At 35.8% G+C, this 14976-nt stretch overlaps 1 protein-coding gene across 3 annotated transcripts; it reads right to left on the bottom strand.

The window, feature by feature from the left end:
* Nucleotides 1-2077: 2077 nt before the first annotated feature.
* LOC136208589 (uncharacterized) lies at nt 2078-11864 on the bottom strand. 3 transcript variants are annotated; one of them, XM_065999634.1, is made up of 10 exons: nt 11757-11864; nt 11584-11639; nt 11384-11498; nt 9509-10926; nt 7680-7916; nt 6391-7592; nt 5806-5924; nt 4840-5669; nt 4621-4733; nt 2078-2666 (listed from the first exon to the last, which is right to left on the bottom strand). In XM_065999634.1, the coding sequence occupies exons 1-10, from the start codon at nt 11782-11784 to the stop codon at nt 2309-2311; spliced, it is 4476 nt and encodes a 1491-aa protein (XP_065855706.1). In that variant the 5' UTR covers nt 11785-11864; the 3' UTR covers nt 2078-2308. The 3 variants fall into 3 exon arrangements, with proteins under 3 accessions (XP_065855706.1, XP_065855707.1, XP_065855705.1); XM_065999635.1 differs by having other exon boundaries at nt 6391-7564; nt 7709-7916; XM_065999633.1 differs by having other exon boundaries at nt 6391-7916.
* Between the last annotated feature and the right edge of the window lie 3112 nt (nt 11865-14976).

The raw sequence follows: 14976 nt of genomic DNA, 5'->3' as shown, positions 1-14976 counted from the left end.
TATCTTCATCAGAACAATATTCTTCAATAATTTCATCCATCAAATGCAATAACTCATCAACAAAACATAAACTAATTTAACAAAGCAATAACTCATCAACAGAACATATGTTCAATATTTTAGAACAAAAACCATACAAAATAATACCACAACAAACTTTGAAAGTTCAAACAAGCAAAACCCCCAAACAAAACCAATATCTCATTAACAGAACAATTGTTCAAAATTTTAGAACAAACACATGCAAATATAGAACAAACTTATACCATAAAACAAAAACAATATACCATTAACAGAACATACGTTCATAATTTTAGAACAACAAACACAAAATATAAAACAATAATAAAACAACATAAAAACATTCTCAAACTAAATACATTTGAATACAAAAAACATAGAAAACACATACAGAAACTTCTTCATAAAGTTCAAACAAACGAAACCCTAGAAAATAAAAAAACTACATAAAATCGCTATCAAAATCAACGAAGAACATAAAACAACAAAATAAACGAAGAACATAAAGCAACAAACCTCGTTCAGACGAACAAATTCATGGAAAAAAACGAAAAAGCGAAAAAATGCAAACAAAAACAATGAACAGAAAAAACGAAGACGATAAACAACTAACCAAAGTTCAGAGGAACAAATACACGGCATAATTAATGAAATGCAGAAAGCAAATCTTCTATCAAAACCAAAGTTGATCGACTGTAGAAATGAGAGAAGATGGAAACAACGAAGGAGTCGAGGAAGAAGTCGAAGAACGAAGAGACAAATCTTTTCAACTTCAAAAACGCGCGACTTCTCACATGGAACTCACCGTTTTGTCAAAAAAATACCCCAAAACTACGTAGTTTTAATTAGTTCTCACCTAAGAAGTGTCCTCACCTAAGAAAGGGTTCTCACAAGAGCCCTTCTCCTGTAACCTTTATCCTATATATTATAAATTTAAGTTCCAGGATAAGTCTAATTCGTTGATAATTCATGATATATGATATAATTTATTTTGGAAATTTATAATCTATTATATTAAACTAAAAACACATATGAGGCCCCAATTTTTTTTGGGCCCTAGGCGGTGGCCTTGGCTACCTTAAAGGCAAGCAGGCCCTGATCACATGGATGACGTTAGCACCATCCCCTTTGAGACTAAAGATCACCAAATGAGTATGTCCAAGGTCGTTTTTAAAGGCTTCAGCTTCCTCCAACAAAGAAACTTTCGACATGACAAATGATTCATGCCAAGACATAGATTCCTTACGGGACATGAATATCCTCAATTCATAAGGATTCTTGAATCATAAACTGACATAGACATCAGAACGGGTTCGTCGGGCTCCGGCCTCGTCTGACCTCCGGTTCTATTTTACAGGTTAATACAACAGAGGATTGTCAAGACGATTTGGACACTTAGACAAGTTCAGATTCGGTAACCTAACGTTTTAAGGGAAGTCACACATGTAACCCTAACGTTTCTAAACAAAATCAATTTTAGCCTTACATTATCGAAAATTATAAAATGACTGGTATTTAACTATTACTCAACTTCAGACCTTCCAAATATCAATTATATCTAAAATATTTAGTGTATTACTAACAAAATTATAAAAATTCTGTTAAAATGCTACTAAATCTGCTACATATAAGTTAATCACACAAAAAAAAAATATTATCAAATTGTCAAAAATATTTACTATGTTATTAATATAGTTACAAAAAAACAATAAAAAATATACAAAGTTATTTCAATTTATCGACAAACTTATTTGAAAGGTCTGATATGATAGTTAAATAATAATTAAGGCAGTTTTTTCAAAATTTTGACAACACATGACTAAAGTTAGAACTAAGTAAAATTAACGGTGAATGACCAAATTCATTTGATCATTAGGATCCATATACAGACATCCACATCACTTTTTTGATCTATTTTTGCTTTTGAAGTTGCTAGAATAACTTTATTGAGACAAAATTCAAAGATGAATAATTTTATTGAGATAAATTTGAAGTTGAATGACCATTTTAAGACAAACATGAAAGTTCAGTGACCACGACGCATTTAACCTGTCAGTAAGGTGCAAAGTCCAAGGGGCATTAATAACAGAGTCTGAAGTTCAGAAGCCATAATGAAAGTAAAGGAAAAGAAGGGGCCACGGGTGTAATTTACCCAATCAATTTAATCAAGTCATCCAAGCATTAAGACAATAAAAGTTCAAAAATTTACAGATTTGTATCAACAATAGGAAGCTTACTCAAAAATTGCTCCCTTTTTGGTAAATTCCTAGTCTTTTAAGGCACAAAACTAACCCAAAAACCTACCTAAACTCATAATATGGATTAATCCTTCTTCAGTTGACTTTAAAACATCAAGTGCCAAGTTCTGTTGCTCCTGGCTTAGTAAAGAAAACCACTTTCTAATATGATCAACATCAGATTGACTTGCGACTTTTTGAACCTTCGAATCACTCTTGATAACACCTTCAACATCAACAGATAAAAGCTGCAGCAAAGAGACGATACCCGCGATTTGGATGGTGATAGACGTAGACATAGATGTAGACGAGGAATTGATGGTCTTGTCTAGCTGTAGAAAATTGGATAATTTGCATCTTAGGTTCTCAACTTCCTTGTCCTCGTAACCATGTGCAGCAACTCCAAGCCTGCGTGTCACACAACAGAGTTGATCAATTTGACACTCGAAAACACAACCTATCTGTGAATTTACAGGTTTCGAGTTTCGAGTTTTGAAATAGTACATGAATCATAAAGAGAAAAGTGAATAATGTTTTCAAGGCAAACCCAAAATCTAAGAGGGGTTTTTCTTTTTTCCAAGAATGCTAAAATGAGCTAACTTCAGAAGGAACATGTGATTCTTAAACATAGATAAGTTGCCGAGATATTTTACAGTACTCCGAGAGTAATACACCCAACCAATGAAAATCATGTTGCCTACCACTACATGGAAGATGATTGGTGTAATGGAAAAAAAATATTTACATGTGGCATGACTTAATTGGTAGGGAGTATTAATCAAGAAGTACTCTAAAATTTTCCTAAGTTGCCTATCTGTGAATTTTATCTATAGCATTATCATAGCCGGATTAATAATTCATAATTCTTCTGTGTACTACCATATCTGTCATCGGGTAGGGCTGTAAATCAGCCGAGCCGCTTCGTCGTTCGGCTCAATAAAAGCCCGACCGTGTTTGAAAGCTCAGTGAAACTTATTGAAACTCGGCTTGAAAGCTCGCGAGCAACCTCGGTTATAGGTTCATGAACAAGCTCGAATATAATGTTAATGAGCAAGCCTGGTTCCATTATTATTTTGAAAATAGTATTTCTATAAAGGGGAATGTAAATCAGGTAGTTTTGTGTAAACTTTAGCTACATAGGTTTCAGAACTATGTAGTTTGTGTTAAAAAAAATCAAATGGACATAATTAATGAACTGTTCGGGAGCAAAGCTCATGAACAGAATCAACAAACAGCTCACGAACCAGATATTGAGCTCGCCGAGCATGAGCAGGTCAAAGCTCGGCTTGCTCTATTATAGCCCTATCATCAGGTTCTATTGAATCAAATATCAGTATTTCCAGTTCTTCTCGTGTTTGGGGTGGTGTTCTTTTAATTTGGGTCGACTTTCCAATCAATATCAGTAGTCGGCTAATAGATTCAGTCAATCTAGCAGCTCTTGGTTTACTCAGAGCTAATTTGGGAATTAGCATTGCAAAGGGATAGATCACCGAGCTAGCTACTAACTAATTACTTTCCCTGCTCCTCTTAAAATAATAAGTTTAGGGATCGGGTTGTAAGTCTGAGCTAAACTGTACTCCCTCTGGTCTCTAATTGATGTCGCTTAAGGTTTTTTTACCAAAACCAATGAAATATCGATTAGACTATTAAATAACTAATTTACCCTCCATACTTCATGTCTTAATTAGAATTATTTACATTAATAAGGGCAAAATTGAGAGAGACAAAATGTCGAAAGTGCATTTTAATAATATAAAACGTCATATAAAAAAGAACAAATTGATAATCCTAAAACAATATGACCGGAGGGAGTAGTTAACTAACTAGTAACAAAATATAACCAAGTTCTATATAAAGACATACAAGAGCTATAGTTGAAGATAAAACAATAATCAATGACAGAAAACAATGTCTGTAATTCTACTCTATTCCTCTAAATACTCTACTCTTTCTAAAACTGTTCCCTCTTTATTCTCACAACATCCCAGACACAAATTACGCCCGGTTCATAAATTTATTGGCTAATCCAGTTATTGAGTTTCACAATCCTATTGCAACTTCACATAGTAATGAAAATTTACGGAAATATAGTCTATGTTTTAGAACATGACCAGAGGAAAATAGCACCCAGGGGCCGGGATACCACATTGTTTGATATGGCCTTTGTATGGTGGATAATATAAAATGAAGGGAGAGTGGCAGTTTTAAGGAATAGATAATTATATCTGAAGTCCTAAAGGTAAGGATCTCGGTAATAGAAATCCCACCATTGGTTCTACGGGTCACGTTTTCTATGGAAGAACAAAAAATAACAAAAATACCATACTAAGCATCACATGCACATGGATCATAGCAAGCATACCTCCCAAGCTGACCCAGGAGAATAAAGAGTGCAATAGCAAAGTGATCTTGAATGGGTTTTTCCAAAATTTCCAGCAACACAGGGATAATTTTGCCAGATGTCCATTCCCAGCTCTGCATATGGAGAGGATAATTTATTAAATTTAGAAAAAAAAGAAGAAAACGTTGAGGTGAATGATAGCACTTTTAACAACATATCAAAAAAGGTAAATCAACATACCATGTAGCGAGCAAGCAGTTCCACCAACGAAAGCACATCACTCAGCTCACATAAAGCCCCACTACTGACGGAGTCGGAATGAGCAGTAGGAATAACAGATGCATTTAAAACACAGTATGCATCGCAATTCACGTCAAGGCCACAAGAAACTTCTTTTTCACTTGTATTATGTTTAGCGTTATCTTTGCAATAGACATCATGAGAATTTGATAAGCTATCCACTTCCATTTGATGGAAAGTTACACGAGCATAAGAATGGAGCTTTTCTGATAAAACCAACAAAACCATATCCATCGAGACTGCATCAAATGGGCATTCAGCGCAAGGGTGGAACGAAACTTTAGCCTCATGCAAAGATGAATGACAAGTTGAAGCAAGTGATGGAATTTCCCTCTCAAGATACGTTACTATTGACTTTAATACAGTCATTGTCAAGCTGTATTCCTTAAGGGAGAAAAACTTCTTCCCAGAGAAATTTGCAAAAATGTGAAGGATAATTAGTAGAACATTATTGTCATATTTGTGAATCCTCAAAAGGTTGTAAGAAGCCTCACAAATAAGCTCAATCCTGTCTATTGCGGTACAGATCAAAGCTATTATGGTGCTCCCCGCCAACAACTGGTCATCTGAAGCCAGTTCATAGGACAAACTTATGTTTATGCCATCCAAAAAGATATTCATCCTTGTATCACATTCACTCGATGCTTCAGATGACACGCCAGTATGCACCACTAATTGCCCATTTAAAAGAAAATCCTCAAATAGACCAAGCAGACCATCCATACAGCACAAGTCCATAAACAAGCTTCTCACCTCAACATCGGACATCACTACATAAAAACACTAATGGTTATGAAATAAGAATAAAAGAAATAATATAATTGAAGAGCATTAGCTCATAAAATGCAAAGACAAGATAATTTTGTCTAGGATATAATATTCAATCATACCAAATAAATATAATACCTGCTTTAATTTGGGCAGAAAAAGAATCTGAGCGGAAGATAAAATCCTTATCCGAATAACTTCCAAAGCTACCCGAAAAACACAGCAGCAGCAACGTGAAAAGAACAGAAGCCTTCTCCCTAAAATAAGGCAACACAAAATGCTTAATTTCATCATCATAAACGCATGAAATGTTTAACAACTCTATCAGTAAAATCATAGAAGCTGATTATAAATGAATGTACATCTAATAATAAACTTTGTTATAGCAAATACATTTACATATACTAGAAGACAAGTAATCAACAGTTCGTTCATATTCATAACTTCTAGTTTTTTGTCACAATGCACCATTTTTAAAAGTTTAAGCGTGTCTAAGTCACAAACTTGCCATGAAATGGATTATCATAATGTCGTGTTTATGACATCAGATAATTTTGCTAACTAGTCTACTAGTTTGTTTTCAAACTGTCATATTTATGAAAAAGAGTTGTATTTGGATCCAAAAAAAAGGTGCAGTTCAATGACGACTTCTTTAAACATTTATAAAAAAATCAATGGGGACTTAGTACCTTAATGAATTTTAAAATAGATACGGATACTTACTTGGGTAAAAGTTTCTCTTCCATTTTGAGAATATGCAAAAACTTTAGCACAATGCAATCTCTTTCAGTTTCCACAGAGCAGCTCAACCAGCAAGTCCTTGTGACAGTAAATATTCTAGAAATGCTTCCACAGTTCTTAATATCAGAAAACACCACACAGTATGTAAGAATACTGTCATGCTGAGATTCAAGTTTGCTTATGGAAGAAATGTTTGAAGAAACCAGACCACCATCACTGGAACTAGGTAGAATTGATAACGGAGCCACTTCTGTGTTCTTTAACTGTCTATTAGAATCTCTTTCATTTTCCAATCCTGACGCTTCATATCTACAATCATTGGAACTAACATCCACGTTTTTAATGACGTCAAAACTATGAGAAGGCAATAAAATTTCCATGTCATTTGGCAATCCTCTATCCAAGCTATCACCTATATGAGACTTATCCACATCAAATATTTCTGCACTACGAATCTCAACCTCAGGGAGAGTAGGGGACAAGGGCCTTTCCATTGCTCTCCTGTAACATTCCTCATCAGAACTATTGTCCAGGTCTAGTAACTTCATATAATCCCAATCGTTCGCATCACCAACCATAATTATAGGTTCAAGATCACTTCCAAAACAAGCAATTGATCCCTTGATGGGTTCCTGTGGGGTTCCCAACAATTCAATGTCAGAAGGGGAAACATGTCTATCAGCAGTTGCTTCGTCAGAAATTGCATTTCCAATTTGTATAATCTTCTCCTGCTCATCTCTGCAGCTCAAATCCTTAATAATTGTTCTCTCATCATGAGGCACCTTTCTTTTCTTGTGACCCCCATCATGCTTAGCAAATGAACCGCACTGTACACCAACTTCAACAAACTTGGATTCTTCTGGTGGTTTGCCCATTTCTTTGTGTAATATACCATGCAAGATAGAGAGTTTCTCCTCCATCTGCATATGCAACTTCTTACCCTCTGAATATAAATATTTGACAGATTCAATAGCATCACAGATCCCCATAAACTTTCTGCCATGTCCATTAACTCTTCCAAGGGCATCAACGCAAGGAGGGCTTCTCACACTATTCTCAGCCACCATAGCAAGATTTTCATTGCATTGTATTTTTGTCACTTCACTAGATATGCCAGAAGAAGTTTGTGCATCACAGTTTTCCTCTACCCATTTATCTGATGCAGAAACAAAAGCACCCTTAACCTGTGAGCCGACCAACTGACCATCAGAAAAAGATGCTGAACTGGAATTTATTGCAGAACTCTTTATTAATTTTTGGTAAGAGCCTACCTGCAGAGGCTTCAATTTAGAATGAATACCTGAAAAGGCTTCAGTACGATTCCCTTCACATGTAGGGAGCATTTCATCAGTACAGTGAAGAGTTTGCCTAAAAGGACCAGATGAAGTCATAGCCCCACAGCTACACTTAAGAAGTTCACTTTCACTCTGAGCGTACATCTGAAATGGTTCGAAATCGCAGAGTTTCCTCTTCAATGGTGACTTTTGCATGTTTGCTGATAACCCAGCCTGTGAAATTCATCAAATAACTGGTTAACTAATGAAAATAAGAAATGCAGAATCTGTCCAGATGTTGATGACAGGAGGAAACAACTAATTCCAAGCAAAGACACAAAATTGCAATCTAGAATGGAAGTTCTCACAAGTAGACATTCAAGCCACAAGATTATCAGATGTACATTGGATCACAATGGCATGGAAGCAGCCAATCCAACATCAAACTAGCCAGAATTTGAACTAGAAATTCAAAAGAATAACCAATGTGGGGATAAATATGTGTTTGCTAATTGCATTAAATTAATGTGGAATGAGAAATATCACTTTTTCTATTATTGAATGTGGGACCTCAGTAGCCCATTTCTCGTATGTTTGAATGCTTCAACATGGAAGAAAAAATGGTGCTTAATATGTGATCTGGAGGAATATTTGTGGTAAAGAAAATGAAAAAAAGAAACAAACAAGAGATGGCGAGCTCTTTTTCTCATCCACATAGTAGGGAAGCTGATTGATAATATTATTAATATATATTTGATCAAGCATTGCATTTCTAAATTTTTCACACAGAGCATTACTGAGAGCAACTATATGCTCTCTGCATTGGGGATCCTTTTACAAAAGAGACAGCAGGCATTCTTGAATCTCGAAAACTCAACCAGCAGCACAAAGTGCAGAAACAAATACCAAAACCTGTATGTTCTTTTTTTTTTCAATAAGTTTCCTAGCCACAATCATCAAATCTATAAAAAATGCTGAATAGAATAGTACCAGTTTCTACTGGGGATTATCACTAATGTTTGTGCTTGCTTATGTAATTACAAATTAAGAATAATAAAAAGGTTTTGGAAATCATAGTTATTAAAGGCGCGCCTTTGGCGCATGGTGCACCAGGCGCAGGCCTTAGCGCCATGACACCCCCATGGCGTGGCGCAACTGCCGTGGCGCAACCGCCATGACACCCCCATTTTGCGCCAAGCAGAAGTTGCCAAAGGCGCACCAAGGTGAGCCTTAGTGAGTTAGGGGCAGTTTTATGGTTTTTTTGACAGTTACAAATATGGAACAAGTGTTCTGAATGGGTCCCAAATGAGAAAAAACAAATATTAAAAAGGAAGAGAGAGATTATACATTTCAATTAATTAGAAGAGGAAGAGACAGTTAGAAGAGGCAGCGACAAAGTCTTATTACAAGAGGAAGAAGTTAGTAGAACAAAACACAGAAAACGAATTCAAACCAAGACAAAGCAGCCAAGGGAATTCAAATTCAACAGGAGTGATTAATTTGGAGAGTTTTGATCAGGAGTAGAACTTAGGAGTTAGTATTCAGCTTTAGCTTTCTAACATGGGGTTTGTTTTGCATTTTAAAATTTATTTATGCTTAAGAATATTGTCATGATTCAGTATTCATTGCATTTTCATGTTAGTTTTATTGTTTTATATATATATATATATATATATATATTTTTGTAAGTGCGCCTGGTCTCGTTATGGCGCAGGTCATCGCCATCGCCATGCGCCAAGGCTCCAAGACCCCTAGGGCCTTAGTGCGCCATGTGCCTTTAATAACCATGTTGGAAATGATGCAAATGAAGAGAGTAAGAGACTGACCTTTTCGAAGTCCTCTCTGTATTGAGTGCCAGACAATAACCATTTGTTCAGTGCATCCAGCCGTTGTGAGATTTTAACTGAATCCAGCTTTATAGAACCTAGTTCTTGTTGTAGAGTACTACTCCGGTTTTTCTCCAACTTAGCCATTTGTTTGGCATACATCAACCGCATCTTTTCAAGCTTCAGTTTTTCCTGTACAAGCTTCAGTTTTCTGGTTTTGGAGTTGACATCTTTGACAGGTAAAACAGTAGGAGTCTCAATTACACTTCTAGAGGATAAAAGTTCATCTACTTGCTTTTGCAGTTCTGCAGTTTTATGCCTACTTTCCTCAAGCTGACAAGATAGCTGCGATTTTTCCATTTTTAACTTCTGATTTGCTTCTTTAAACTCAGAAATCTCAGACAAGAACTTTGTCTTTGTTTCATTGGCTTCTTTCCTCAGTGCCTCAAACTTAGTTTGATATCCTTCAGCCTTCTTTCGTTCAGTATCGGCGTTCTTCTTTTCTTTATCAGCCTTGGTCTTTTCAGCTTTCAAGTGTTTTCCTGCTTCTGCAGCACACTTTTTTGCAGATTCTGCCTTTTTTTTCTCTTTATCAAGAAGCTCCTTGAGCACATTGATTTCCTTTTCCCTCATTTGGTCCTTAGCAGTTGCACTTCCTGTTTGCTGTAAAGAGGGGATTTCGGATTTCAAGGCCATGATGCCACCTTGATCATGTTGATCAACAGGAAGCTCACTGCAATTTCTGGACGATATAAAGCTATTTTTCTCCTTTAGCTCCTCAATATTTCTTCCAGCATCCTCCAACCGCTGTAAGAGATTTTCAGCACGAGATTTTTCTTCTATGATATTCTTCGCATATGCTTCTGCAAGTTTCCTTTGCTTCTCGGCTTTAACCATCTCTTGATCAGCACGTTTTCTCTCTTTTATCACATTAAGTTTTTCTGCTTCTAACTTTTTGCTAACCTCGTCAGAGTTTGATATCTTAGAGACCAACTTTGATTTTGCTTCTTCAGCTTCTTTTCTCAATGCCTCCAGCTGAATTTGATATTCCTCAGCCTTCTTCCCTTCAACATTAGCAAGCTTCTTCATGTCACTGGCCTTCCGCTTCTCAGATTTCATCTGTTTCCATGCTTCAGAAGCACTTATCTTTTGTGTCTCAGCATTTTTCTTTTCAGAATCTGCCCTTGTTTTCTCCTTTTCAAGGAGCGCTTTGAGCTGAGTGATTTCCTTTTCCGCTTTAGACAGATGATCCTGTAGAGGCTTGATTTCCCGCTTCTTATCTTCAGAATCATTTTGTTTGAAGGAGGATATTTCAGACCTCAAGGAAGCAATCTCATTCTCAAAAGAAATTCTCAGAGCTAGTTCTTTCTCTTTCCCAGCTTTCTCCGTTTCAGCTCGTGCCAGCTCTTCATCATATGCTGCAACATGTATAAAGTGCTCTCAAGTCACAATGCTTGCCACTATGACCCTCTGTTTCTTCCATATGTATAAGTTTCTAACTAGCTATACTAATAAGCATGTGTACAGCAAAGATTTAAGGAAAATTCTATTATCTTCTCCACATGTAGTTCTAAACATAAACTGTTCAAAGACTGACTGATTTTGACTAGTTTCTGTCCTCTCCATCATCCATATTATAAAAGTTTAGTAGAAACCAAGAATAACACAAAAGTAGCTACTCTGACAGTTGACAAAAAATAGATGAAAAAAAATACTAGAGGTTCCCCCCAAAACCCGAATACAATTATTTTCACAATTAAAGTTTCAAACGCTCAACCCTAGACGTACCAAGAACATGACTATTGATTGCTGAATAGCTAAATGTGCATTACAGGCTTATTTCCAATATACAATTTAAAAGAATTTAGATATTACCTTTCCTTAGACTGGTATTATCTGCTTGAATCTTGTCAACTTGTTCATTGAGAATCTGAACAGCTTGTCTTAAATGTTTCCTCCCAACTTCTAGCTTTGAACACTTCTCTTTCCACTGAAAAAGCCATAGATTATACAACTCAACAAAGAAGTAAGCTCACGCACTTAATATATCATCTACTAAGGAGAATAGAACATACCACTGTACAACAGGGACTCGTTGGCGAGAGCTTTACTGGATCTTCTGAAGCCATATCTACATTATATGGATTTAAATTTCAAACGCAACAATCGGAAATTAATCGAAACCGAAAACAGTACAGAAAGAAAAGAAAAGCATAACCTAGACTGAGAGAGAGAGAGAGAGACTAACATGTATATGGGTGTTCTGAAACCTGCATTCATGGTGATTCAATCGACTTACTGTTGGAATGCCACATAGAAGAGAATCGTGAAATTGAACACAGAAGACCCCTAAAACCCATGTAGAAACCTTTTAAACCCTGTCGGATAATTTGAACCGACCCGTCATATTACCCATGCCAATGTAAAGAACCCTAAATGATAAGGTTGAGTGAGCATGGATCGGTTTACTAACCGAACCAATTTTTAAGAACCTCGTGAAAGTTAATACAAGTTCAAAAATAACTTAGTAATTAAAAAAGTTTAAAAATAAAAAATATTTACAAAATCTATATATATTTATATATAATATAAAACAGTAACGATGTGAACGCCTCGATTTTTATTGATTAAAAATAATATTTGTACTTGAGGTGAGGCTCTGTTGTGGATTACAAACTATATGAGAATACAGGAACCGGGTGTTATGGGAGGGCGAGTGGTGGCCAGCAGCGAGCAACTGGCGGAAAGTGTTCGACGGTTACAAGGAGTGGCGGGCATTTCAGTTCCAGTCGACACGAAGGACAAACGCACCAGCAACACCAGTAGTAACGAAGTGGACTCTGCCAACCACAGGAACTGTCAAATGCAACTCAGATATCGCGGTATTCGCGGATGATAGGTGCAACGGGCTAAGAGCGGTAGTGAGAGATGTCGCAGGGTCACTATTGTTTTACAACAGCAGCGTGATCAACGGAATCAAGGAACCTAAGGTGCTAGAGGCATTAGCAGTACGTACTTGCATGCTTTGGCTTGCCAATCAAAATTATAGACATGTTGTTTTTGAGACAGACGCCAAAATGGTTGTTGATGCTACTAACTCCTCTTGTATGGACCTATCCGAATTTCGGTTCAATAATTCATGATTGCAGGATGCTATTGTCCTCATACTCTAATTTTAAAGTTTCTTTTATTTCTCGTTTAGCGAACGGTGCTGCCCATTTGGTAGCAAAGCAAGCCCGTTCCAATACTAGCGATTTTGTTTCTTCTATAATACTACATTGGCTGATGAACACCCTTTATGAGGATGCAAATCCTACTAGTTAATAATACATTCAATTTGAGTCCAAAAAAAACATTCTTTCTTTATCTTTTTTACTTTTTTCCATTTTTGTTGATATTAATTAAATAGATTGATTAAAAATAGCAGATGTAAAATATTAGATCACGAAAAATACTAGATGTAGTGATGATGAATATCCAATATCCAATAACCTAAGAGTAAATATAGCCACAAACTCCTTCTCCTACTTTCTCTTCAAATAAATACGAAATGAATATCCAATAACACGATTAATCTCGGTTTATTAAGTTTGAAAAAAGATTAATATGATTCTTCACTTTATCTCTTTTAGCGAGAATTACTCATAACTGATCATTCCTCATTTTCTCAATCTGCACCATAACGGAATCAATCTATCTCTCTTCCTCTTTGCAATTTCTTTTCCAATTGGGACTCTATGTCTATTTATATTTTTTGTAATTTCTAATTAATCTGATTCTTCAAGTTATTCCTTTCAGCGAAAATTACTCATAACTGATCCTGAGGTATCCTAAGATTAATCTCTGGCTTTAAATTGTTGTTGCAGATACCATTAAGGTCTTCATCACTAATGGGGTCTCTGTTTTCATGGACAATACACTAAGACTACTGTACGTAGGGGAAAGACCGTTGGTGTCTCCAAGAAGCGATAATCTGTGATCATTCTCCGGCGACGTAGGTCTTTTCTGGGTTTGATTAGACGACGATGAGTAAGGCTTTCAGTTATGTTCTTTGTTTCTCTTCTACTTCCAAGTTCCAACTGTCATATGATATTATTTATGGTGTTTAACATTTGACAGGGAGTACTGTATGAGTTATATGAAAATTTGGTAGGAGTAGTGATTTTACATGGTTGGTGGCATAGAAGAAGTCATTGCAAAGGCAGAGAAAATTACCAAGGAAATACTCAGGGACTTGACAAAATTTAAATAATGTATATTATTCTTGAGATAAAAAAATCACTGATTTTATCAATTTAAAAGTTGTTGAACTCTTTGTAGTTACACTTAGGGTAGAAAAATAATGTTATTTCATACTCTTTTGAAACTCCTTTTATTTTTTGTGCAATAAGAAATGGGTATTCATTTTCTTGATATCTTTTCTCATCTTTTATTATCTAAATTTGGCTCTATCTACGTACAAAACAATAAAATTTTAATCTTAAAGCTTACTAGATGGTTCAATTTTAAATCTCATTAACAAAAATGAATTTTTATGTGTGATTTCATGTTTTCGCCACTCTGCAATCTCCAACGCACTGACCAGAGATGAAATACTTTAAATTGTATATCTTTTATTAAAAGAATCATCATTACGTGTTTAGTAATTGTATCTCTAGTATGCAAGAATTCATAGAGCTAATTTGTATGTAATTTATCAAGTATAGAAATATTTTTTTTTTCCAACAAAGATGATCATATATAAAACCCAAGTAAAAACAATTACATAGAAAACATACTACTACTTAGGAACCAAGTAGTAGCAGCCAAATCATCATAACAGAAAACATCAGAAACGAGGGCTTTTGTAGCTAAACTATGAGCTGCCCAATTACAATCTCTTCCAGCAAAGGAAAAAGAAATAGAATGAAAGCATTTTGAAAGAAGCAAGATGTCATCAATAATCACTCTAATATCCGCATTGTTGTTTGATGCAGAATTGTTGATAGCATTAATCACAACCAAGGAATCACCTTCAAAAACAGCAAACGGGATCCCTTTTTCAATTCCAAAAAGCACACCATCTCTCATTGCCAGAGCTTCAGAGACAAGACTAGACTGTGAGGGAAAGTAGCGTTTACAACGACAACCAAGAACCGAGCCATTATGATATCTAGCAATAATCCCACCACCACCAGTAGAAGTGTGACTAGCAAAACTCCCATCAACATTAATCTTAACCCATCCAGAACGAGGTTTGGACCAAGAAAGAAATTGTTGAGGACGAGTTTGACCCGAAGGGGGTGATACTACTACTTTGGAAGCAGAAGCATAATTCCCCCATTCCGAGCACAAAAAGAGCGCCTTCTCAACAATTTCTGTCGTGTTCCAAAGCTTTTGATTAAAAACCAAGTCATTTCTAGCTTTCCAAATTTCCCACAAAATAAAACATGCCAAGGAAGTAGAATTCTCAACAAGAGGAAAAGAAT

Source organism: Euphorbia lathyris, chromosome 10, assembly GCF_963576675.1.
Source record: "Euphorbia lathyris chromosome 10, ddEupLath1.1, whole genome shotgun sequence".
Taxonomy (NCBI): Eukaryota; Viridiplantae; Streptophyta; class Magnoliopsida; order Malpighiales; family Euphorbiaceae; genus Euphorbia; species Euphorbia lathyris.
Note: the sequence above shows the minus strand (reverse complement) of the source record. Positions and strands in the feature narration are given on the sequence as shown.